This window comes from Aulonocara stuartgranti (assembly GCF_965226115.1).
Source record: "Aulonocara stuartgranti genome assembly, chromosome: 18".
Classification (NCBI taxonomy): Eukaryota; Metazoa; Chordata; class Actinopteri; order Cichliformes; family Cichlidae; genus Aulonocara; species Aulonocara stuartgranti.
Genome location: NC_138954.1, coordinates 10,455,504 through 10,482,530, shown reverse-complemented (window position 1 = coordinate 10,482,530; position 27,027 = coordinate 10,455,504). Strand labels below are relative to the sequence as shown.

The window sequence follows — 27,027 nt, the reverse complement described above, 5'->3', positions numbered from 1 at the left end:
AGCTTTCTCTCTTAAACTTGGTTTTCTGCTTCAGGCTCTGTGTACGCTCACTTGACTGCGATTGAGTGCCTCCTGCTTCGGTCAGAGGAATTCCTGATAAAAGTCTATAAAGGATATGAAAAAAAGACGACTTTTCTGCAAATAAGCTGAGAGTATTACTGCAGAAAGTCATTTATTTTGTCACTCAGTGCACTTTCAGTGCAACAGTTATTAAAAAAACGTGACTGCTACACATTTGAGCTCTGAAATTTTAAACTGGATCTGTAGAAACATTAAAACTAACCCGTTGTGTTTACGCCTGACTCTGTACCACAGCTTAATGATGGAGAGGTAGAAATCCCTTAGACTGATCAAAGTGAAATGGAATATTTTTGGTGACAAAGTGTTTTTGTCTGTGTTAAACAAACTTTGGAGGAGATTGGGAGAAAAATGAACTTTACTGCAGGCCTTCATTTGATAGTGTAAGTAAGCTGTGACTGAATAGGTTACATGTAAATAGAACAAATTCCCCCAGTAAAGGATCAATATCATCCTTGGACAATGTAACACCCCCCCCCCCTCCCCCCGGAATATAGAATGATTAATAGATTAATAATTTAGATGATTAATTTATAGCAGAGAAGGTAGTTCTGGCGTGGCAGGTGAACAGCTGGCTCTTCTCATTTAGACAGGCTGTTCTACAAAGGACTTTTACTGGTGTTTTAATGGAAAAATACTGACTGTAAGAAATAAACAAGTCATTAAAAAGAGTTCATTTTAGCAAGGTTTCTTCAGAGGGAAATTAATCAGTGGAAACTAGGGAAGAAGGTGATATAGGTCAACTTCCAAGAAACAACAATAACATAACAATAATTTTGATGATACAAGGAAAAAATGCTGGGCAACGTTTTATTGATGCTCGCAGGCAGCAGCATTTATAAGTGTAAGCGAATGAAGAGCATTTTCTATCCCTCTTTTCTAATGAGTTACTGTCATTGATGACACAGTTTGTTATTCAAAGTGCAAATCTATTGAAACAAAGTGTCAGTGGCATTATAGTGCAGTAATAGTGACACACCATTATGCAGCATAAATCAAATGTAAGCGCAATACTAACCTAGGGAGATTTTCCTGTGACAAAGTTAAGTAAAAGTATTAAATAACTTCTTAACACGTACGTTTTAGAATGGCTAAAGTAATCTAAGCTTGTAAATTAAAAAATATTTTCCAACTGGAATCTCGTGTCCTGAGTTGAGCTTTCAACCAGCTGCTTAAAGCCCCGCTTTTCCAGCATGTAACTGCATCAGTAATTCCACTTATCATTTGCAATTCCTGTCATGCAGATTCAAACCAGCGAGTGCTCCAGCGGCACTTGGTGGAGACATTTGTGTACCTTTGGGTAACACATCTCCAGCTGCTAGCATCTCCTCCTTTGTAGCCTGATTGTACTCAACTGTGTTTTTGCCTCGAGTGGTGAAACAAATTTGTTGTTTTCACCCGCGGTGGGAACACTTTTCTTGCATATTTTCCAGAGTAGTGTGCTTTTTTGGAAGTTGTTGAAGTACCTTTTTACTAAAACACTGAAGGCTGACATGTACCTTGTGTGCTCGTGCGGTATTGTCTTGTTGCATGCTCCAGGGAACATAAACACATGGTGTTGCTACAGCAATGATTTATTGCTATGAGGTTTTTAAATCTCATAAACATTTTTACTGGCGTTATCATGAACAATAAGATATGGTAGAGCAATCACTTTATTGGCCCAGAGCCATGGAGCTGTTGGTTGTGTTGAAGAGAATCAGTGAAAATGTGGTGCATAATTACACATATTTTAAAGTAAACTCTGAAGCTAACCTGTTCCAGACCAGGTTATTTGAGCAGCAATAGTCACAGTGGTGATCTAGGAAGGTAAAAAGAAGTTGTGACACTGGAAGTTCGGATTTTAAGCTCAACATACCTCACTAACCCATTATTCTCACTTTGTAGTACATCCCTCTGTTTTGAGGATGCACATCTTCCTCTTTGCACTAAAATAGATGGAGCTATATCCTGTGTGTATTTCTTTGTTTTTTTTACTGATACGTTTGCACTTAACAGGTGTCTTCTGTGCTTGTTGGCAAGCCAAAGCGGTATATCATAGGTTTAAAGACATTGTGTATGCTGTGGCACTCTGTATGAGTCATTTCATCATTAATGTGGTTTAAATCTGCTGAGTGAATCTGCTGTCATCAATCAGTAAGTCTTTATTTATATAGCACCTTTTGTGATGGTTAGTTGTAAGTGCATAAGAGATGACTGATAAGACAGAAATCAGTGTACTAAAGAAGAAGAATAGTAATTAAAAAAAGATAAGCTATGTAGAATGTTTTAAAGGAGAAAATATCATAAAGTAAAGGCAAATAAGATGTAAGCACACCATGAGTATATCAATAAAATGAAGTGAAACTGAAAACAAAAATCCAATGCTGGATAAAAAGGAAAACATTCATATTTTTATAAAGCACTCTCAGTCACCCTGTAAGTACATGTGACTGCTGTAATCTGTGCCAGCGACTGCATTTTGGAGCTTTGTGGTGAATGATGCTATCATTGATCTGGGACACAAGTTTTAAGACTAAAGAGGTATTTTCAGTTTAAAAAAAAAAAAGAAGCAGTTATTATTTTAAGCCTTTTAGTGGCTGTTGTCGTCCATATCGGACACAACAGATAAAAGTGAAATTACTGGCTTTTGTGCCTCCTGAAAAACACAGCAAAGTGTTATCACTTGTGTAATGTGTGACTGTGTAATAATGTTTTCTGTTTCTTTAATGCTTCTGTTCCGTCCAGTGATGGTACCCAGAACCTGTTGTGGGGTTTTGTGCTCACAAAACCCCACAACAGTGACTATTCTTTGCAAGTTCCTTTGCCCACAACAGTGACTATTTATATAGCTGCGCACAAACGAAATATAAAAGTGTAAATTTAAAGAAAGTACACATCAAATTTTTTTTAATTAATAGAGAGGAGGACAGCGAGGAGGTAAAACTGATCACGTTCTGGTGTGGACAAAACTGTGCAAAACCACTTAAAGATAAGGAGGAAAAACTATCAGGAGGAGTTAACACAGGCTAACAAGATGTCAAATAAGCTAAAGAAGCTACTTTAAAGCAAGCCATCTGTTCTGAGAGAAACTTTGTCTGCTGTGAAGAGCTGGATTTGAACCAAAGGCAGCAAGAAGATCACTCCAAAATGTCCCTGAAATTTTGGAGTGACCTTCACCTGTTCATTTGCAGCCTTTTCTATTTTCCCCTTTTATAAAATATGATGTGTTAATATCTTACAGTTGTTGCCCAGTGTTTGATGGAGTAATATGTGACTTAAGAGAAATATGATTCCGGCAAACACTCACACTCAGCCGTTTGCTTTATGATGAAATGCTTCTTTAAACACAGCACTCTGGATAGGCAGACCCCGAGCCACCAGCGTCCCTTGTCATTTTTATCGGCACGTCCCCTGCTCCCCTAAAGGCCATCTGTGTCAGTGTGTGAGCCTTTTTTTTTCTGTTTTGTTTCTTCGGGGTAGGGGATTCGACTGCGTCCTTGATGAGGAGCCCGATAATGGAAAGTTCCAGCGGTTTCTCAGCATCCCGCTGCACGGGATTCATGTCTTTGTTGAGCTTCCTCTTTTCACACGGAAAAGTGGAAGTACAGAGATTTTGCTCTTCATTTGTACTAAAATGATAATTGCATCATAATTTTTCAGCACGTGCAAGAATGTGTTTGATGAAGTTTGGAAGAGCTTTTGTCATTTATTGGCAGACTTTGGCAGCATGGTGCACTGCTGGATACATCTTATGTATATTATATTACTGAAACTTGAATTGCCTAAGCTGAATAATCAATCATTATAACCTGTTATGGTTGCAGATGGGATCCAGAATTGTCTGTGAATGAGTAAGGGTTTATCCTCTGGTTCAAAATCAGCTATGTAAGCACTATTGATTTGCTTATAGTTAAAACAAAGAGGCTACGTTACCCCAGATAGCAGAAGTCTATATATTTTCCTGTTGTTTTTGCTGGTGATTTTCCTTTGGTGCTGGGCAAAACCTCTTTGGTGAATGCCAGCATTTTCATTTGCAGGGAAAACCTTAAATTATCAATAAGCTCTAATGAAAACTGATGAGAAGTCTCAGGTGCATGATGTCGTATACATCCATCAGACAGAGCAGGAAATAGGCTTGTAGCCACAGCTAATTAGTACATCTTGGTGTTTTTTGTTGTTGTTTTCTCTTTAATCTGTCAACGTCTCTGACTCTCAATCAACTGACTGCAGCACAGTCAATTTGTCCATTTGACCATCATCACTAATGGTAATGGAGTGTGATCTAAAGCCTGTGCCTGGGATCATTGGAGTGACTTTCACTTTCATTTTAGTGTGTTTATTGTCAATCCACGATTTTCAGGCATGCAAGTCGGACATGTGTCATTCATTTCAGTGTTGCTGTCGGTGAAAATGTGACCCTTTTTTATTCCCTTCTACAAAGCGTATTTCTCAGTAGACATTTCTTTGCAAGCAAGCTTGATTAGCTTGAGCTGTATGACCAGGTGCATCTGCTAATTGATGCTAAGTGACATCCATACAAAATATGATAATTTCACTTAGCACAGCTGAAGCAAAGGCTTTCTGGACAGTCTGTATCACACAGCAGTGTTTGTTTATTTCTCAGATAACTCCATTAAAAAAGGCACCATCAGCAAACACAGTGAGAGGTTGAGTTCAGTGACTTTAATTAGTGGAGGTGAAGCAGCTACATGTGGGTGTTTAAACCTTTGCCCCTAAATCCAGTATACAGATGGATGAGACACGTTTTTGTACTCTCCATTATGGTGTTTTGAAATCAGATGGGACAAACCAGTGATAGATCCTGCTGTAAAACTGAGGCACAGCAGACACTCAAAGGTTCTTGGCAATAATATACCCTAGATAATTGTTTCTGGCTTTTAGAATAACCGCCTTAAAATAACTACATGTTTTATTCAGTATAACCTGAAACTGGCGACTAAGTCTGTGAAGTCATCAGGAAAGTGTTCACAGAAGTCGTAGAGGAAGGGAGCCTAGGGGTGTTCTCTTTTTTATTTTATTTTCAGAAGTCTTTTGGCAGCTAGGCGAGTCGCCCCCTGCTGGCCACAAAAGACAGCACCGCTACATGGATCCAACTTGTCAGAACAAAACCTCTTAAAGCCATAGAATAAAACCACAATATAAATATGTGTGACTGTGGCTCAGAAAGTAGAATAGCATTAGATGCATACCAGTTTGTTTTACTGTTTACCACTGGCTTCATGTTTCACGCTGGAAGCTGGCTGTCTTTTCATGGCGTCTGTGCTATTCAAGAGGAGTGGCATTGTTTTCCACTTCCAGAGTAGGTTTATTTTTCAGCCCTGGGTGTTGATGCTTGGTCTTAACTCATTCATAAATCTCAGCAGTCTGCCTTGTCATTATTAAAGTCATTTATGATGCGACTGCTTGTTCGACATGAGCTGGACAACTGTGTCATGATCCACTGCTTGGCATGTCAGTGGCTGATAATAAGGGGATTTGCCAGTCATGCAGCCATGGAAAAAATTTATCTTGTGAGGCGATGAGTCAGGTTACTCGAAGCCTGACTGTCTTGCTTGTCATCAGAGTTGTTCTTTTAAATATATCCTCTGTTACACTGTCAGCTATCAATTACACGGTTGAGAAGCGCAGTTTTAAGACAAGAAACCCTCCATTGTATTGTTCTTCTTTTGTTTTGTTTTTTTTGTTGTTGTTTTAACTCGGAGTCACTCAACTCAAATTGCAAGTCATGGACTAAATGTTGTTGGTTTGTTTTTCTTTCTCTTTCACATCCTCAGACCAGTGGGTGAGCAATGCCACCGGTGTCCAGCTGTGACTGCCCCCACCTGGACTGCGTGGGTGAGATCACCAAGGAAGAACTTATTCAAAAATCTCATGTGAGTGACACTCTCCACCCTCTGTTGTATTAAAAGTGCTATGCAGCATAACAAAGACTGCATGACAAGCCTGGTTTTATTGTCTTGGTACTTTCTCACCTTAAATGAAATAACCCTGACCTGGGTGTTACATTTTTCTAGGGCCAGTGCCAAGACTGTAAAGTTGGTGGACCAAATTTATGGGCCTGTTTGGAGGTAAGACGATGTTTGCTGCTGGAAAATGCTGCTCTTGCTTGGTGAAAAAGTATCCGCATTAGACTGCATTTTCATTTTTCTGCATCCCCTGTTTAATTTTCTCCGTAGAATGGATGCCCCTACGTGGGTTGTGGAGAATCTCATGCTGACCACAGCACTGTTCACTCACAGGTGAGACATCTCAGACTTTCCAGTGCGTTTCCATTGTATCAGGATTTGAAATTACATGCAACTTAATCGAAATTACATGCAACCAAAGGAGAAGCAGATGAGGAACAGATGGTAGTTCAGGAATACCAGGTCCCAGGAGTCATGACTTGCAATAAAAGCACCTCCAGCACCACTTTTATTTTTTATTGTTTTTTCTTCGTCAAAGAGCCCAAGTGTGCATCTTTTTAGCTTTTGAAGTGCACGTGCTCTCAAAAACCATCAAGCCAACTCTGTCTGGCCACATCTCCATACATCCAGTTCAGTTTCAGCAGTGGATCATCCATTATTAATCTCCTTTCCTCTGGGAAGTGCAGGAGACTCACTATTACTGTCGGTTCCATGGCTACAGTAACTACCCCTCCTGCAGCTCATCCACCCTCTGGTGCTCTCACTGTTGACTAAAGCTTTTCCTCCAGCACGCTAGGGCCATGTGGGGACAGGAGGACTAAAGGGGCAAACATGTAATTTGCTCTGGCTGTTACTATATCCGTTGTTAAGTCTGTATCTGGAAAAGGCTGTAAGAGGGATATTGGATACAGAGGGTACTGGTGGAGAAATTTAATATTAGCTGGCCATTTTTTAAATGATATCGCTCATGAATTTAATATGGATCCTCTATCTGGGACATTTGTCTGCGGTGCTCGCCTTTCTTTCCAGTTGAAGCCATCTAAATCTTTCAAGAATAGGGACCATGCTTAATTAGTGCTCCAGAAGCCCTGAGGGGACAGAACCATTTTAATCTCTTGACTACGCAGTGATGGAGACTACTGCCAGATTGTATGTGACACAGTAGTAAAGGGGGATAATGTTTTTGTTTTTATGTTTTTGTCAAGCTATAGATCACAGAGCTGACCAAAACTCAATATCTGTACATTTTTATTATTTGGCACATTAGCAGGCAGATAAACAGCTTAAAAATAAAAAAATTTCAGGTTTTAAGCACTGAAATCAAACTATTCTGCTGAATTTCTGTAAAAGGTGGTCTAAGGTCGTTACCTGCTACCAGTGCTGAGGTGCATGTGATGCTTCAGTACATACATCAGGAAGATAATGACTGACTGATGACTCAGTGGACTTGTTCGCTCATACTGTGTTATTAAATCCCTCTGGCACTGCTGTATCATCTCACATTCAGTTACAGTCACATGATTTAAAATATCCCCCCAGCAAAAGCAGTGACAAGAGGAAGGGAAACAAAAATCTTTCATTTCTTGCTTTCTCATCTTCTTAATTTTGCACTTTTAATTCCAGTTATCACCGTCTCTCAAAGTGGAGGATACTCAGTTATTCCTATGAATACCACACTGTCTAGCTTTAAATAGGTATTTGCTTTTGTTTGTATTTCAAACTCCACTATACATTTAAAAATGGATGTTTAAAGTAAACTCCTGCATATTTCAAGAAAATTATTTTAAGCTTTCCAGTAGGGCTGGGCCATATTATACCGTTCACGGTAATACCGGTATAATGTTAGGCAACGATAGGAAAATGAAATATCGCGATAGAATGGGAGTAAAACGCGCATGCGCAGTGCCTTTGTTTTCATACGCACATGGCCGATTGTTGAGTGAAACAGATGAACCAGAATTGGTTTGTAAAAATGGTGCAACTTCAGTGATGTGGAACTGGTTTGGTGTTTGTCCGTCAGATACACGACAAAGCACATTTTTTGCAGAACATGCAAGCGGCCGTTGTTATTGTCGTATTTGTCGGACTAAGATGCTCTTAAATCTGGGAGTAATCTGGGTCCTAAACTCCGTATCTTCAGGTCAAACAACACTGCAGCATCACTTAGAGTTAAAAACTGTCTAAATTCTTTCATCTTTAATAAAACGATCAGCATTGCTGCTTTACCAGGTGTAACTATAAAGTTTAACTTCCAGGCATCCATGAAAACAAAAGTTATTACATTTAACGGAGTTAGAAGTTAGCAGGAAGCTAGCGGAAGTTAGCTCGCTAGTTTCGCTAGTTACCTAAGCATGATATTGCATGTTCTGACTGAGAGATTTCTGAAAAAAATCAAACGTACAGCTCTGCTATCACTTCCAACATAAATGAAGACAGGAAACTAAACAGCAGTGACGTTTGTAGGGTTACTGAAGTTGGGCTAGCTGGTATATAATGATGTGCTACGTGATCGCTAGCGACACAGCTATGTTAGCATAACATAAACAGTGAAGCTGGAGGACGAACACTAACACTTTTCCACTTATAAAAGTTAACGTGAAGGTTCTTCATGGTTAGAGACAAATGCAATCGCATGGCAGGATGCTGTAAACGGACCAAACTTCAGTCAGGAGAACAACTGAGATAATCCATCCACAATACGAGGTTAGTCATTAATATACTGCAACAACATGGGAATAGAGCAGCTGCCAGAGAATTCAACATTAATGAATCAATGGTACAGAAGTGGAGGAAGCAAGAAGAATGAGTTTAATAAAGTTTGATTTATCTGACTGCTTTGTTTCGCTTAATGTGCCTTATAATCCTGTGCACCTTATGGTCCGAAAAATACGTACTGCACACTGCAGTTTAATGTTGCAAAGCACCTCTTTTTAACTTCAGTGGATATTATACATGGTTATGCTCAGGATATGTCAGCCCATTTCTACTGGAAATGCCTTTTGGTTAAACTTTCAGCAAGGAATTTGCATTTGCACTGTTACATTTTTATAAAGCTTTAATGTACATAAAAACCAGCTTCTTAAGTGAAAATAAATGGAAGGTCTTTTTGCGCTAGTAATGTTGTGGAGTTGTATTTTGTCTCGCATCAATTATATCGTCGGTTATATCGTTATTGCAAATTTTCAAATATATATCATGATAAATATTTTTGGCCATATCGCCCTGCTCTACTTTCCAGTTACTTTCAAGCTGCCGGTACTCTGAAAGTGTAGTTCCTGATTGGATCACAAGAAGAAGAATGGTAGCCTCTTGCATTTCCTAGCACTCAGTTATTTCACTCTTAAAGACAGAAGAGGCTTAGGAAGGAGACTTGACAGTCAAATGTTTTTTGTTTTTTTTTTTTATTATTTGACACACAAAACTAGATCCAACCACCTCCTTATGACGATCACAGGGTAAAGCAGATGTTTTATTGCGGCCAACGCTGCCACAACACCACGAATGTGTTTTTAGTTTTAGTTTGAAAATAGCTTGAGAATGAGGCATGAGTTGTTGTGATGGGACAGGTTTTACTGCATTATTCCCTTTTCTCACGCAATATCATAATTAACAAGGAGCTGAATTTGTTTTAAACAGTTAAATATTATATATGCTGGTAAAACATGCTGTAAAGCTCTGTGAATTCAGTTTGTTATGAATGCCCCACCTGGCATGCTTCCCTTTATAAATGTTTTAAATTGTGGTGTTTCGAGGCTGTGCTCAGTCTAGTGTGTCACCTCTGCCAGCTCTGCTCTGCACCGCTGTGGGAAGGCTAATGTAGGCCCGATGAATAATACAGTGTGTGCTGCTGCTCTTATTCGGTCTCGTGTCAACCCGCCCAACAGCAGTGGGTCAGCAGAACTGGGCCACGTTTCCCCTTTAGCCTTCGCTCTGCCTTGATCTCCACCTTTGACTTGAGACATCCAGTTTAGTCTGACTGTGGTTAAAATACTCTGAAGTCTATCCTTTTTTGTTTGTTTCTACTTCAAATTTGGGTGGTGTATTACTATGGACCAGTGTAAGTGCTGCGCCCAGTTTGAGATGGTTTGTTTCCCTGTTACCATCTCTGTGTAGATGGAGGGGTACATTCATTGATATTAATTTATTCCTAAGTGTCTTGCCCTGAAATCTAACCATCACAACTAATTGCCAGACTCTTACCCTAGCCTAAAATCCAGGTTTAACTTGAAACAGGTCTTTGAAGGGATTTGAAAAAATAAGAAAAAATATTATTGTATTGCCTTTTGTTTCCTGTGACAAATTACTTCTGTCACCTGCTCATGTTGTTTTGATGGTTCAATAAAGCTACAATCTATAATCTGCCTGTTCTGCAAGCCACATGTTGAACAGAAACACAGACATTCAGTGATTGTATCCTATCCTTATTTTCAGAGCAGTAAATGTATGATTGGTAGATGAGTGGGTCATCTACCAAAAGAAAAGGTTTAGTGGACGACCTTGATTGATCCCCGGCTCCTCCATTCCATGTGTTAACGTATGCTTTGACATACTGAATCCCAGTGCATCCATTGGAGTGTGAATGTTTAACTAAAAAGCACTTAGACATAGATAAAAGTGATGTATCATTGTTTGTTGTGATCGGTTGAATGAAACTTGTAGTATGGAAATGCTTTGAGTGCTTGAATTAAGTAGAAAGGTGCTATGAAAGTATCAGTTTATTAGCGTGCTTAGGGAGGATCTACAAATTATACCTGGAACAAAATAATTTGGATAATATACTCAAACTAGTTCTGCACTAATGTTCTATGAAGTTAGGTGGATTTGAAATTGTGCTAAATAAGCAAACTCTCTTTCAAATTAATTTAATTTGAGAAGAAAAGTCATGAGTTTATTCACCCCATGATTTAGTTGGACTGTTCCCAGAATAACTTTAGTCCAGCTGCCAGGAGAGACGTTTAGTTTTTATATATAAAAGCAGCACCACCCATTTTACAAGATGCTGGTTGTTAGATTGCGCTGAAGATTATGAAGCAGGGGCGTGTGTGTCAGCTGCTCCTGTTAACACAGTGTTCTTGTTAAACTTTGTTTTTGAGCTCTGACACGTGTCTTAATAGAATTTATTTCTTTGGATAGGACACGAGACACAACCTCACGGTGAACCTGACCACGCTTCGTGTGTGGTGCTACGCTTGTGGCAAGGAAGTTTTCCTGGAGCGTAAACTAGGTCCTCACTCACCCCACAGCAACAGCAAACCCCTCCCCTTGCCGCAGAACGTGGGTCAGGTATGAGCCAGGCTTCCTTTCTATTGTTATCTCACAGCTTGAAGATACGGTTTACTTGTAGAACAGGCTGGTTTACATATTCACGAATGAGGAATTCCACCAGTAACAATTAAACTGTAGTTATTTATTTCCTAGACAAGATCTTTTATTATAAGGTTTATGTGTGTCTGTTACAGGATGGCAACAAGGCCCCTGGGAGTCCTACCTCCCTGAGAGTGCCCTCTAATGGTGGCTGTGAAGACATAGACATGGAGATGGAAGAGGAAGACGACATACGTGCCAGAGGTGAGCTGTGTTTAAGTGATTACCACATCAGTGTCACAAAGAGTTAGCTGATAGATCTTATTAATGAATACTATCATTTTCAAATTAAAGTATTCAAATCAACACAGCTAGTTTAGATTTTATATTAAACACATCCATTTATTGTGGCAGACGGCCAAAAAACATAACATCTGCCACGAGAGGTGGTGTTTACTGCAGCTTAAGCAGCAGTTTAAGCAGATTTTGTTTTAACACAGTCATACAGCAGTTCATGAAATATTCATGTGCTGTAATCTATTGATTTGTGTTTGTTGACCCTGGTTTTCGGGTCGATGAAGACCATTTTTAAATTTGCTTCAGCTGACATGTCCTGATTTCTGACTGTGTACACAAAATGGACATTTTTCCTCTTTTGAAAGCCCAAAGAAAAGTCCACATTTGACGGCTGGACTTTTATGGTAGTTAGGATAATCTGGTCCAGAGATCCATGTTCAAGTCATCCACATAACAGATTGTTATTATTTTGGATATGGTACTAATTTAAAATATGTTATTAATTACCATTATCAAGTTTAGCCATTAAAATTACTAGTCTGGATATAAAAGCGTTGTGTTTAGATTTCCACACTAAAAAAGGCAGAAAAAGGTTTGAGGTAAATTACAGAGGCTGACACTTGTTTCAAAGCTCTGTTTTCTTGGTTGCCTTAGTGATACATCCTTGCAGAAGCCTGAACAAAAGCATGGGCATACTGTACCTGCTGTAGAGACAAAATATTCTTCCTATTGAAAAAAACGTTAGTTTAAAAAACCAAGAAAACAAAAAAACGGCACAACTCGTGTCCACTGAAACAAACAACTATACTGTTTTTGTTTTTTGTTTTTTTCTTGTGGCATACTTTGCCAAGAGATCAGACTTGTTTATTTGATTTACTCCTGGCTAATTTATTAATGATAGCTTTGGCATTAACCACATGGCATGGCTAGGGGCTTGATTTTTATTCATCTGTGACAATCAGACCAAAAACACCTGAATGCAAAGACTAGCAAGTGTCGTTCAATACTTTTGCCCATTTACATAACATGAACTACCCATTGTCCTTGTTGCACCAATGGGCCAAGTCCTTTAAAAACTATAAAGAGGTTATTAGAGATGACAAATTAATGGTAACAAATATATTTCAAATCAAAAAAATGAATACACTCTGCTAGGTAAAGGTTAAAGATGTCCAGTAGCCTGTTTGAGCTGACATTGTTGCTTTTATGTGTGGCACAATAATCAAATAAAATCAGTCAAGACCTTTGCAAAAATGTGAAGTATAAGTTCAACAAACTGGCAAACTTGCAATCAGTTTCTCACAATATTAACCAACAAAGGTAGATATGAGAGGTACATGTCCCGCACGCTCAGATCAAACACTGAACATGCGTCAACGTTCCAGCTCCCCAGTATGAAGTCTGTGCAATGTTCAGTTGAAGGAAGCAGGCAACTGCACAGTGAGCGAGCAGAAGTCATTTGTGCCGTTTGACTGTTTTCATGTGTCTGAAAAACAGTCAGACGGCATCTCTGCCTGTTTTCTGCAGAGAGAGTTCAGCTGCGGACAGTGTCCTGTGTTCATTAGTGAAAACGGCTTAAAGGCCGTAAGTGAAGCATTTTTATATTCAAATCTTCTAATTAAAAGTCGAAGCTCTGCTGCCTTAGACACCTTTTTAATTATTAAAATCAAATACTTTTGAAGTCAGTGGGGTGACAAAAATTGAATTGTGTTTTATCGCCTCTTTAATCCAAGTTTGACGAAATTAAAGATGAACACCTCAAATGCAAGAGCTCGGTAATCAGCAGGTGGTTTAGTTCAAAGCGAATGTTATGAATGTAATTAAACAGAGAAGTAAATTTTTGCAATAAGATGAGTGTTTTTAACGGCTCTGATGCACCAAACAGTCTTCAAATAACTAGAGCTGAGAAAAGCCAGCTAATGTGTTGCCTAGCCCCCCCCCCCCCCCTCTTAGTCATCTGAAACATATATTTAAAACACAAACAAAATCAACTAACAATGATTTACTTGCAGCTATGAATCTGCAGATGAGGGTAAATTAGGATGACGTGCAGTGCCAAAAACTGTGGTAAACTGCACAATGCTGCTAAGCAGGACTATGAGCGGCAGTGCAGCTCAGTGGGTTCCTGTCAGCTCTGTCCCACCAAAGTCACTGTGGAAGTAATGTTTGCACACAGGCTCCACCAAATGACATATGTTATGTTGCGCCTCATGTGGTGCAGCTCAGGCACTGGCACTGCTTCACAGATATTTTTGTCACACATGCAGATCATATGATTAGGAAGCATGGTGAATACGCTTTGAAAACTAATGTGCACTGCAGAACAGGCTGGTCGTATATGTGGGCGACATATTTATAAAAGGAAAACGCATCTCTGGACCGCTACAGCAGGAATGGACACAATTCAGCACAGCATGTTCCCTCATTTGGTGTTTTGATGAAGGCACTGGACCCACATATTCCTGAGGTGTTTAATTAGGTCAAGTTCTGGTGACTGTCCATCAGACATAATTTTCATACTGATTAAACCATTCACTGACTGCCTTGTGCCCTGTGGATGGGAGGGATTGTCATCCCAGAAGCTTCCATGTTGAATGTTGGTGTGTAACAGTGGAAATCCGTTCTTTTGGTGGGTTTATCAAAAGTGTTGTTGTTGTGTATATACTCCAGAAATCAGCTGTTATAGGTGCAACATTTGAGTAATGAAGCACATCCCTGTTCTACATTTTATCACCTGTGGCCGTGGTTTCACAAGGTGAAAGAGACAAGTGCATGCTGGGACCTTGTTTAATGTGGTTTGTGCAGTGGCTGTGCAACAAAACTCATGAAGGCTGGACTCTGAATAAATAGAAACATAGGTTCTCACTTGCATTCCCCAAAACATTATGGCAAATGAAGTTCTAGAACTTAGACCATTATTATTATACCCCAAACAGAAATAAGACTTTGAATTGTAGTAGGAGCGATAAAATCCATTAATATGAGCTGTGTAATGGGGTGGAGACCACAGGCCACAGCAGCTGTGTCTAAAATACACTAGGCAGGCACTTTTTCCTGCCCCTGCTGTAAAGTATTAATCTCAGAAATGAAACGGGTCTTGTGAAACTGTAGACACTTTCTGTCTGCCATTAAAATTTACGAGGAGTTGATGAAAGGCTTACTTTAATTTCCCCGGTGTGCTCTGTCTCCGTCAGGCCTGACAGGACTGAAGAATATAGGCAACACCTGCTACATGAACGCTGCCCTCCAGGCCCTGTCCAACTGGTGAGACTGCTGTTTATCCACCTTCTGTCCCTGCGTCTACCTGTCTATCCCACTGTTCCTGTGCAGACAGCTTTTTCTTCGTCTAACTTTCCTCTCATTTCTCACACTGTTAACGCGCCTATTCAATAGCCATTTGCTGTTTTATACACCATCTGACTGCCTCTTATTGACTGTGAGAAACAACCGCGGCTGTGCTCATTTGAGTGAGTGAAAATTGCTGCAGTGCACCATTTGAGATGACAGAAATGGCCTTTTGGAGTTCCCTGTAGGGTCTTCTCTTACAGATGAACACCAACTCTTCTACCCCCCCACAAGTCTTCTGTTGCTTCTCCTCATGTGTTTCTTGCTCCTTTCCCACCATTTCTTTCTTTCTTTCTTTACCTCTTTCTTTTATTGTTTTTCTTCCAGTCTGACTCATCTTTTATTGTTTATTGAAGTGCCAATCTGTGTGATTCACTGCTCATGTTTGGCTTATTTGCGGTGGTCACTTAACTTAGAGCTCTGCAACAAACCTCGAGGCTGTCTTATTGCTTTTATTTTTCATGGAACAACAAAGCAAAGCCCTTCTTTCTTTCTAATACCATCTACCCACGGGCCAGTAAATGTTTAAATTAAATGGATGATGCTGTGTCTGGATGTAAGTAAAAATGGGAAAAGATGTGGGTCAAAATTTGCAATCTAAATCACATTCCAAAAATAGGAAGAACTGACTCACGCAGCTGCAGAAGGAGGGACCTTTTCCTGAAACTTCGCTTTGATGTCTGTTTGTGTGAGCGTAGCGTTCCTCAGTTACTTTCGGGTCATTATGCAAGTCTAAGGACTTTTCTCTTGCCAAGGGAAGGGAACACTCCATGCCTTATTCATCCTGTAGTTTGTCTCTTTCGTGCAAATTCCCGTCCATTCTGTATTCGTCAAGTAAAATCCCCTCAGCTGTTTCTCTTTTCAGCCAGTCTGATGTCCTTCAACTCTCAGCTGTGTGAGGCGGTTTCTCGCATGAGACAAAACCTCTGGGAATTTGTGATATCACTCAATGACTCAAGTATGAATTTAAATGAAATGAATAAAAAAATAAAGTGAAGGCAACATTATGTAGATGTGCCAGAATGAAACCTCTCTGGATCTCTGTTCTTTATAATATTTTTTAATCTTAGAGTCTAATTGAAAACACACATTTAACCTTGAGTAGTATGATAATACTAAGGTATCAAAAAAGCTTTTTACAAATGCTACATATTATAATAATGCAGTATTGTTCTTTGCTCTGTTTTTCTTCCTGTGTCAAAGTTGATTGTTACATTCTGTTTTTTCAAATTACACACTTCACTCCACTCTTCAGTAATGACAACCAATGACAAACTGTTTTGCTGAAGGACAGTATTTGGTAAAGGCTCGTTTATTCCTGCATGTGATATATTCATCCTTTCTTTTTTTTGTCCCCCTCCTTCTGCAGCCCACCCCTGACACAGTTTTTTGTAGAATGTGGTGGCCTGGTGAGGACGGACAAGAAGCCCGCTCTCTGCAAAAGCTACCAGAAGCTGGTGTCAGATCTGTGGCACAAGAACAGGTATTTGGTTATTTACATGACTGAAGAATGAATATTAACATGCCTCCATGCCACAGTTGGAATTCAGGGTCGCTTTCATTACCACCCCAGTCGAATAGTAAGATGTTTAGAAAATGACGCAAATAATGTATATAAAAGATGGATGCAGGTCACTTTTCAGACCTGGAAGTCCTGGATTATTTCCAGTGGCCAGCAGGGGCAATTTCTGTGTGTGATTATAAAAGAATTTGTGCTGTCAGCGTTAATCTCACTACAGCACTAAGAAAAATGTGTGGAAAAATGACCTTACTTCCCAATTGATCCATTAATTCATGGTCTCTTACAAATTTAGAGTTTTAATGAATACAAAATGATTAGATTATATTAGATTAGATAGAACTTTATTAATCCCTCGGGTGGGTTCCTCTGGGAAATTCGATTTCCAAAAAAGCACAGCACCGACAGAAGTTACAGAGTTACAGAATATTATATATATATATATATATATATATATATATATATATATATATATATATATATATATAATACAGAGACAATATAAATAAAATATACGAAGGGGATAAATAGGAATAAAAATACAAGTGAATTGCACATTTCAAGTATTGAGGTCTATTGCACCGTTGACTATTTACAAAAGTATTGCACAAAAGGTATTGCACAGTGAGGTGAAGAGGCACTACAGCTTAGTTGTTCCCCCCTCCTTTGTCCTCCTGTTTCCCCTCCCTCTCCCCTCCAGGGAGGAGTTAAACAGTCTGATGGCGTGTGGGACAATATGATATGTGTATTGTCAATTATTCTCCTCATTTAAGTCAAAATGGACAAAAAAGGCTTGGAGCACTTTTAGACAGACCTAGCTTGTGATTGACAAGCCACTGTCATATCAGCACGCAGTGTCTCTCAACTTTAGGCTCAGTTCTTTCTGGATTTTGGTATGATGGCATGCAGCCTGATGTTGATGATGATTGCTGACTGGTTGAAAAATTCACTTAAACAGGAAACGCAGTAAAATGATGGAACAAAATTAGTGTGTTGGCTGTGATAGACATTTTGTTGTTTTTACACTCAGTTTCACTTCACTACAAAGAAGTTCTTTGCTTAATATGACTTTGAGCAGCAATGTTTCTTTTATCTATTTTTACACTGCCCCCCTGGTGGCAGTACACTGCTACAACACACAGTCATATTCTGCAAAATTACTCATAGGCCCAACACGAAGCCATTCAGTTGGATCCAGCCCTCTGTTGTTGTCAAAGCTGAGATGGTGACAGCAAAAAAATTTCAAACTTTAAATACTTTGCAAAACAGTGGATAAAATCATGCTGATTGTGTCCATCTTTAATATACAGTCTTTCACATGAGAGCAGTTTTGCTGTTTCTAATTTCACACTCAACATTACATGTGACCCGTGCAAAAAAAATTACATCTTTAAATCAGGCTGTGTTTTCTCACATTGCAGACCTTCCTATGTGGTCCCAACCAACTTGTTCCAGGGGATCAAAGCCATAAACCCCATGTTTAGAGGATACGCTCAGCAGGTGGGTCATCCCAGATGATGAAATGAATGTGCAATGTTTTCATTAATGCAAAAAACAAAACAAAAACATGGGGACACTTGTCACACTTTGAGCCTTTTTCTAGAGCCAAACAGCGTATTTGAGTCTTTCATTTGTCATAAAGTCGGCAGGTGATATGATGCAAACCTTTGACGACTGTGTTGTACGAAATAATAATATCTGTCTGAAATATGATGAAAGATCATATGCTTTTATAATAATGTAATAGGCCTGTTATTGATCTTTTTCTTTTTGATAATTTTGTTTTTTTTGTGCTGAGCTGGGGTTATTATCAGTCTGACCCCAGATTATTAAGATGCCCCAGATCTTATAGTCTCTCTTATTTCCCTCCGTATCACTCTATTCTTATTCCTTTACAGAAATTACATTTTTTTTTCCAGCTCAAAGCACTCACTCCGCTAAACCGAATCCTCTGCCTTTTCAGTCACTAACATACACACACACACACACACACACACACACACACACACACACCTGGTCTAAAGGTAAATTGCTTGATTTGATTCCATTTGGCACTTGAAAGCAAAGTTTTGTGCATTATGGACATAAAGGTTTTTTCAGAGAAGTTAAATTGAGGCACTTTGTGTCTTTGGCTGGTGTCTGTAAATAAGGGATTTATAAGCCTGAATGGTGAATTGATAAAAGAGGCCTGTTTCCTCTTGGCTGGCCACTGTTTGTTCAGAGGTTTTAGCTGAAGAGTATTCATTTGTCACGCCACGCTGGGCTGCACAGACTTGGATTAAACATCGCTCTGAATGAAGTTAACATTCCCCAGCTCCTGTGAGAGGAGAGTTCATTTGGCTTGAAGAGGGAGATTGGATGTCTGAGGTTCATTAACTTTGATTACACGTTCATGAGCATTTGGTTTCAGATGTTGTGATCAAAATTGGGATAAACACGGAGGTGAAGTGGTTGTTTTATGTAATTTGGAAGAAGATGTGCTTCACTTTGCCTGTCAAACTCAGTAATATATTGGAGGAATAAATGGTGAGTTATAAGGAGCTCTGATTTCCACATGCTATGGTGACCAAGATAGTAGAATAAATATCTTGCCCTGCTAATATTTTGTGTTTAACTGCACTGTAGGATTCCCAGGAGTTTCTGCGCTGCTTAATGGATCAGCTTCATGAAGAGCTGAAGGAGCAGCTACCTGAGCCCTGCGACCAGTCTCACAGCATCACAATGGACGACAGTCCCGAGGAGGACAACCATAGCCAGTCAGACAATGACTTCCAGTCATGTGAGTCCTGCGGTAGCAGCGAGAGGGCCGAAAATGAAGTGCAGGGTGGGAATGCGTTGATAGATGACACCAACGAAGCAGAGATGCTGATTCCCGAGCAAGATGAGATTCAGGCCAATAGGGAGTGGCAGAAGGAGAAGAACATGATTAATGACCTGTATCGCTCCGGGACTAATGGCATTACGGGTGGAAGCACTGGAGTGGACATCGACAAAGATGTTGATACCACTACAGAGACCACGCCTATTATCAGCAGCCAGGGAGCCATCAAGGTTCAAGGCAGAGCGTCAGGTAAACACATGAGAAATAGTGGCTCATATTTCACGGGATGACTTTTTGATATTCACGGCTAAATTTATGACCTTAAGAGTCTCTAAACCTTGGTCTTTTTTTTTTCTTGCAGATTGCTTTCCAGATATCCAAATGCCAAACACTACAAGACCACAAAGTCCAGTCCCCATGGAGGGGCACATTCCCAAAATGTCCAGCAGTCCACCCAAAGCAGCCTCTGGCTGGCCCAGTCTGAACCCGGCACACAAGAAAGGTATTAAACTTTGTTTAGTGCCAGCGAGTTCATCTCCATTATGAGAGGGAGTCGTACCCAGAATAAGAACTGTAAATATAAAGAGGTTAGCAAGGTAACAGTATCCCAAAACTATCCTTGCTGACTCTTGTGTGAGCCATGCTGTATTGTATTCTCAAATTTCTCTGCCTCTGTCTGCTTTCTCACAGCAGTGACCACATTCTCCCCGCCAAAGAACAAGCGCCAGAAGAAATATCGCAGCATTATCTCAGACGTGTTCGACGGGACCATTGTCAGCTCAGTACAGTGCCTCACCTGTGATCGGGTTAGTGCTTTTGGTTGTCTTTTTGTTGTTAGATCCGATTGAAATGTTAATGAAAATGCTGAGATGTTGAGCCGCAACAGAGGAGTAGGTAGAAAAAATGCCATTCTGATGATGGGAGGAAAGATGATCTGTGATCACAGTGACATTTTCGCCTTAAGGATAATTCTGCAAAGTGACAGCTCCTGACAAATCCTTATTAAAAAAAAAAAAAAACACAAACAAATGAAAAAGCAAAAAAAACAACAACCCCATTACACTTCTACCTTCTGTGGCCATCAGGTGTCTGTGACCCTGGAGAACTTCCAGGATATCTCGTTGCCCATTCCAGGGAAGGAAGACCTGGCCAAGCTCCACTCATCCACCCACCAAACCTCCCTGGTAAAAGCTGGCTCCTGCGGGGAAGCTTATGCACCACAGGGGTGGATAGCATTTGTCATGGAGTACATCAAGAGGTGTGTCTATAACCCATATGCTGTATTTTTTATTTATTTGTTTTTTACATCAGGCACCACTCAGTAGCTGCTTTCTGTTTTTGTCTAAAATTCACCTCCTTCTGTGTTTGTTTCTCCTGTTAGTTGGTTCTGGGGTCCAGTGGTTACACTACAAGACTGCCTTGCAGCTTTCTTTGCCAGAGATGAGCTAAAGGGTAAGCGGGTGGGTGGAAAAACATGTTGTGCCAGTACAAACATCAAGAATGATGTCTCAATAATTGTTTTGTGTTTTTAATTTTTTCCCTTAGGAGATAACATGTACAGTTGTGAAAAATGCAAGAAGTGAGTAATTTATTGCACATTAACTAAAATGAGATCTAAATGGACTGCACCTGCAATGACTGCTCCTCTCATTGATCTTTTTTTTCCTCCCCCCTCATAGATTACGAAATGGAGTCAAATTTTGTAAAATGCAAAGTTTGCCAGAGGTAAACTGACATTTCTAGATATTTATATGATGAAGAAATCCAAATATTTATCCAATATGTCTTCAAATGCCAAGCTTCTGAAATGAGAAATGTTTTCATTCTCCTGCTTCAGATCCTGTGTATTCACTTGAAGCGCTTCAGACACGAACTGATGTTCTCCACCAAGATAAGCACCCATGTGTCATTCCCCCTCGAGGGTCTGGACTTGCAGCCTTTCTTGGCCAAAGACAGCTCCGCCCAGACCACCAGCTACGACCTGCTGTCAGTCATCTGTCATCATGGCACTGCCAGCAGTGAGTGGGCGCAGTCACTCCCTTTTCTGCATGAGACCAGGGCAGCTGCCACCATTTGGCACATACGAGTGTCCTGCATTCATTCCCCTGGAAATAAAATTCACACTTACTTGATAGATTTGTGAATGCTGCTCTAACACATCCCCCTGTCTTCTCCCAGATGGCCACTACATAGCCTATTGCAGGAATGATGTGAACAATCTGTGGTATGAATTTGACGACCAAAGTGTGACTGAGGTGTCTGAAGCCTGTGTCCAGAATGCTGAAGCTTACGTGCTCTTTTATAAGTAAGCCTGGCACACTGTACTTCTATAACTCCTACCTGAACAAATGTAAAAACAAGCTCTCATTTATCTCTGTAGCATTTTAAAATTCACTACGCTGCTCAGCTATTAAAAATTGGATCGTACTTTTGCTTATTCATCTAAAATACTGATTAATATTTGATCTGTTTCTGTCCCAGAAAGAGCAATGAGGATGCAGTGAAAGAACGTAGGAGGGTGTCGGGCTTATTCAACATGATGGAGCCCAGCCTTCTGCAGTTCTACGTCTCCCGCCAGTGGCTTAACAAGTTCAAGACATTTGCCGAGCCAGGGCCCATTTCCAATGATGACTTCCTGTGTTTGCATGGAGGTGCGTATGAAAATGTCAGTTTTCCTGCTGAAGCCACTCGGAGGTCAGATTGTCCTTTTCCTCGCCCTGTGTCTAAATGCTTTGTGCAAAACGTTTTGCTTTGACTTTGACACAGCTTTGGCTTTTGTTCTCACTCTGGATTTCTGATTCTGACAACGGCATTTCCAACTTCAGAAGAGGGGGAGGGGTTTCTTCTCTCTGTGAAGATGATCCTTCATTCTGTTTTTAGCAGAGAAAGGGGGGAAAAAAGTCCTAAAAGGGTTCATGCGAATGGAAGTGACGTAACTGAAAATAATTTGTGCAGAACAGAGAATGTGTTTACACACTGTAAATAAGCACTTACAGCTTTCTCCCTCCTGCTTGGTAGTCACCAGCACCTAAGCACATAATAACTGGCTAGTCAGGTACATAAGCAGAGATAATATCAGTGCAGTGAAACCATGATTGCTTTGTGGCAGTGCAGCCAGTTGTTTTATTTTGTGTGCAAAGCCGAAAACATCACAGCTTATTTTCACTTTCCTGTTCAAGTGTGCCATGAAAAACACACTAAGACTCCATCAAGAAGCTCTGGCTGCATGTTTTCCCAGGAGGACTTTTTGAAATAAACAGCTGTAAAATGGTGCTGGTGCAGACATAAAAAAAACACTAATTTTTCTTTGAATTGTTCATTTTAGTCAAAGTATCTTAGATTAAAGAAGCGAATTTAAAGACTTTAATTACCTGGTACACTGAGTAATTAAGATCATTTTAGATTTATTTAGGGTTCACACGTCACTTTTCATTATTTGGTTCATTATCTTATCTCGGCTTTCACGTTGCATCAAAATTTCAGTGCTTTTTTGCACGTTCACTTTTTTCCCCCCCACATTCTTCAGTATCTGCAGGGTCCTACTGCAAGCCTTGTTGTTTGCCTATTAAGATTAGAGGTTCTTAATTAAATTTTGCCTATTATAAATCAATAAGACAAGGCCCAATGAAATATTCAAGAGGGTTGGGGGAGCAGCAGTGTAGATTTTCAGTCTAGGGGAAACTGCTGCTCATATCTTTCTCACATGTCAAGATGAACTTAAGCTGACAAATGAATTCAAAGAGCTTTAATGCAGCAACATGGAAGGGTTGTTATTTTGTCCTACTCCCACTTCCTTCTTGATCTTGCTGTTTTAAAAAGACTTGCTAAAAGTCAACAAACATTTAATTAACCCAGGTCAGCTTTGCTGTATAAATTATTTGTGTAACCTAGCTTGGAGAAGGAAATGAGACCCTATAACCTGTAAGTGTAATAAATAATAAAGCTTACGGGCTTATTCAACCTATTTGGTGTTTAATATTTGGATCAAAAGAGAGAGGTGATTTAAAAATCTGGAAATTTAGGAATGAGTTGCCACCGTATCCTGACTTTTAGTATCTTAAGCTCAAAAACTCTTTTAGTCCCTAATTTATACAATAAATCAAAGTTCCATCTGGAGCTATAATTGACATTAAACAGTGGGTTTTCACAGGCTGTAATAAATACATCTGAAGTGTTTTTCAAGAAAAAGCCAAAAATTGGAGCAAAATAAACAACTTTCTGTGGAGATCTAAAAAATTATCTTTTTCATAGTCTCGCACCCTGCGGGGAGTTTAGACATGCAGTTTGGGAAGGAGTTTTAATAACAAGCTCTGGGGGTCTGAAAAAAGGAGAAACTGAAGAATATTTAATGATATTGGTAGCACAGTTTGAGCAGTGAATTTGACAGAATTGTGCAGAGTTGAGCTTCTTGCCCTGTTTAAGCTCAGCACTGATCTGTAACCATGCGAGCTGTTGCATTTCATGTAAAATAAAATGTTACACTGCAAGCGTCTGACTGCTGTTTCACTGCGTTTCATCAGGTGTGCCGCCCAACAAAGCGACATTCATCGATGACCTGGTAGTGATGCTGCCGCAGAACGTGTGGGATCACCTTTACAGCAGGTACACGAAGTCGACACGGCTGCTTTCAGACTGGCTGGAGGCTTTAAGCATCTTCAGATCCAGCGATTCCTTTGGCTGAAGTAACGTGTGAGTTTGTATGTACTGTTTCCCGCAGGTACGGAGGGGGACCGGCTGTCAACCACCTGTATGTCTGCCACACGTGCCAGACTGAGATAGAAAAACTGGAGAAAAGGCGTAAGCAAGAGCTGGACATGTTTGTCAGGGTAAGCACCCACCCACTCCTCACCTCCCCTGAAAAGCCGTCCAAGCAGCGGCTTTATTTAGATAGTTTCAAAACTGGTTTGTGTATGTGTGTGTTTTAATGCACGGTGTGTCAGTGCAGCCAGGACTCATAGGTGTGTATAGGCCCCTTTTTCTTCAGTCTATTTAACCAGTTGATAGGCTGCATGTGTTGATGCTGTTCACCCCAGCAGGAGATGAGAGGTGCAAGCCAGATGAAAGCCTTATCATTAATGCATTGGGACAGATGCAGCTGTTATTGCCTGCTCAGAATAGGTGTGTGTGTGTGTGCGTGCGTGCGTGCGTGCGTGTAAGTGTAAGACAGAGCTAAAAAGGAAGAACAAGAAATGTGTCATTTTTTTGTTCTTTTTCCAAGAGAGATGAAACTGGTGCAGTGTGGTTTTAAGACTGTCTTCTAATTGGAGTAACTAGCAGAGAGAATTGATTTGGTTTTCCATTTCCTCTCAATCCTTTCATCCTTACTTTTTTCCTTTTTTTGTCCCCTATCCCATCCCACTTACCCCTCCTCTTTCCCCTCCCCACCCCTTTGCGTCCTCCCTCTTGTCTCTACCTCTCACTCCACCCCCACTTCCTCTCTCCCTTTCTCTGGCTCCTTCTGCTCCCTCTGTAGCTGAACAAGGCGTTCCAGGAGGAGGAGTCTCCAGTGGTCATATACTGCATCAGCATGCAGTGGTTTCGTGAGTGGGAGGGCTTTGTCAAAGGAAAAGACAATGGTAATTGGACAGAGGTCTTGCCTTTCCATTCCCCCACCCTACTCCACCCCCCTAGTCCTGTTTAAATGTCTGATTAAAAAGGTTAAATGTTTTCCATGCGATTTACTATGGAGAGACAGAGTTTCTGGAACAAACTGCGAGTCTATATGTTTTCATCGACATATATATGTCGATATGGGGGGAAAAAAAAGGCTAATAGATTTTTTTTCTTTTTTTTTTCCTATAGAAAATCCAAATTCTCAGGTTTTTACAAACAGCTCATTTTCAAAAGAAACTGTGGAGTCCCCGTTCCTTCTTTTGATTTTTTTCTTCAAAGAATTCGCTTTAGTCCCCCGAGTCGGGTTTCTATCCTGCTCCAGCAAAATGAGGCGTCAAAATGCATTTCATTGGTGTTCCACTTGTCCTCATATTTTTTTTTTCTCTTTGCTTCCCCTACTTTGTATTGTCACATCTATTTATAACAGCTTGCATCTGGCACGCCTGCAAATGTCTTTTTTTTTTTCTTTGTCTTGACTTCTGCTCCTCTAATATTTGTCTTCTCTCTGTAGCGAATGGGGAGCAGATATTGCTTTTTTGTAGTGTGACAAAAGCATTTGACATTTTAACATCATTGCTCTTTGATACAGTTAGGATATGAGAATATAACTCTGTTACTGATGTATGTAATTTCACAACTAATTTTCTTTTCTTCGTCTTTTTCCAGACCCACCGGGACCTATCGACAATTCAAAGATAACAGTAAACAAGAACGGCCATTTAACACTCAAACAAGGTACAAGCAACGTTTTTAAGTTGTAATTCTGTTTCTTCTGTTTTAGTAGGAAATGTATGTCTGAATATTTTAATATGGGTTTTTAAAAAGCATCAAACAAGTCTTGCAGAGATGCTGTGGACTGTAGAGCTGTTTTTCCTGTTGCTGACGTTTACGATGTATACATTTGTGATTGCACCGACCCTACAGGAGCAGATTCAGGACAGATCTCTGAGGAAACGTGGAACTTCCTCCACTCCATCTACGGCGGTGGTCCGCTGCTGACGGTTCGACCGAACATCAGCCACCAGGAAGTAGAGTCGTCGCAATCAGAGGAGAAGATCGAGGTGGAGACTCGCTCCGTTTAATTGAGAACTTGACAATACACCACAACAACATCGAAAACGTTTAAGAAACGGAAAGCCTTTTATTTTGCACTTGACTTTTTTGTTTCAAAAGCATCCAAGCAAAGGACCTCATCTTTACTCCTGCGTGACAGCCTTTGACAGAGGGAATTAACTGAAAAGGGTCGTCATGTTGTACAAATCTGTATAAAAAGCTCTTAAATTTCTATTAGCACTGTAGTACTCATGTTTCAGGTTTTCAGAACCAAGCATTTAAAATATGTGCAGCTAAAAGAAATTCCACTGAATGCCATATTGTTTTGTTTTTTTTCTTCTTTGACCAAATGAGCACATGTTCTATGTCCATGTGTCTTGTGTTGCCGATACTGATGAATCACAATGCATCTTGCTGTAGATATACCACATATTTTTTATTTCCTGTTGTATTATTCACTAAATGACAAGGAAAGCAAAATGTGACACTTGGGCTATGAAGGGACTAATTGCTGACTAGTCTCAGGAATGAATTTTGTGTTTTGCACTGTTCTGTAGAAGTACAAATTGGCATGCTCACACAGATGTCTGGTTTGTATTTGAATGTACCAGTACTAATAGTATGTTGGTCAAGACTCAGCACTTGGTTATTTATAACAGAAGGGAGTGATTTAACATGATGTCAATAGATTATTATTATCTTTTTTTTTTTTCTTTTTGTGGAAACGTGGCAGGCAGACTTTTTAAGAATGCATGCTCCAAACATTAAAATCCTAGTGGAACATCACATGTAAGTGCATGTAAATGCAAAGCTGCTCATGATATGTGCACGCAAATCCAGATCTGTCTTCACTAAAACTGTACAGCTGCAGAAAGCACATTGTAGTAATGTAATCAGCAACATAATGAGCAATCTGATTAATTAAAGGCATTATTTTTGTGTATGGGCATAGTGTTGCTTAAATGTGTTGGCTGATTAGGGAGTCAACAAAATGCTGTACTCTAAGTTTTTGCATATGAGTAAGATCTATTCAGATTTTTGCTGGCTGACACTATTAAAACTTGATGAAAACATGTTGAATGCTGTGC

General features: G+C 40.0%; 1 protein-coding gene across 3 annotated transcripts in view; it reads left to right on the top strand.

The window, feature by feature from the left end:
- usp33 (ubiquitin specific peptidase 33) overlaps window positions 1-27,012 on the top strand; it is a 29,115-nt gene extending 2,103 nt beyond the window's left edge. For 2 of the 3 annotated variants that reach the window (XM_082512338.1, XM_082512339.1), the window contains exons 2-24: window positions 5,856-5,954; window positions 6,096-6,149; window positions 6,258-6,320; window positions 11,121-11,270; window positions 11,447-11,555; window positions 14,783-14,852; window positions 16,303-16,416; window positions 17,874-17,952; window positions 19,078-19,522; window positions 19,635-19,775; window positions 19,964-20,079; window positions 20,359-20,531; window positions 20,655-20,725; window positions 20,819-20,852; window positions 20,953-20,998; window positions 21,111-21,291; window positions 21,452-21,578; window positions 21,755-21,924; window positions 23,794-23,875; window positions 23,991-24,099; window positions 24,747-24,849; window positions 25,553-25,621; window positions 25,811-27,012. In XM_082512338.1, the coding sequence (XP_082368464.1) occupies window positions 5,871-5,954; window positions 6,096-6,149; window positions 6,258-6,320; window positions 11,121-11,270; window positions 11,447-11,555; window positions 14,783-14,852; window positions 16,303-16,416; window positions 17,874-17,952; window positions 19,078-19,522; window positions 19,635-19,775; window positions 19,964-20,079; window positions 20,359-20,531; window positions 20,655-20,725; window positions 20,819-20,852; window positions 20,953-20,998; window positions 21,111-21,291; window positions 21,452-21,578; window positions 21,755-21,924; window positions 23,794-23,875; window positions 23,991-24,099; window positions 24,747-24,849; window positions 25,553-25,621; window positions 25,811-25,968 (2,748 nt within the window). In that variant the 5' untranslated portion in view covers window positions 5,856-5,870 and the 3' untranslated portion in view covers window positions 25,969-27,012. The remainder of the gene's footprint in view (window positions 1-5,855; window positions 5,955-6,095; window positions 6,150-6,257; window positions 6,321-11,120; window positions 11,271-11,446; window positions 11,556-14,782; window positions 14,853-16,302; window positions 16,417-17,873; window positions 17,953-19,077; window positions 19,523-19,634; window positions 19,776-19,963; window positions 20,080-20,358; window positions 20,532-20,654; window positions 20,726-20,818; window positions 20,853-20,952; window positions 20,999-21,110; window positions 21,292-21,451; window positions 21,579-21,754; window positions 21,925-23,793; window positions 23,876-23,990; window positions 24,100-24,746; window positions 24,850-25,552; window positions 25,622-25,810) is intronic. The other variant, XM_082512340.1, reaches the window with a different exon arrangement.
- The last annotated feature ends 15 nt before the right edge of the window (window positions 27,013-27,027 follow it).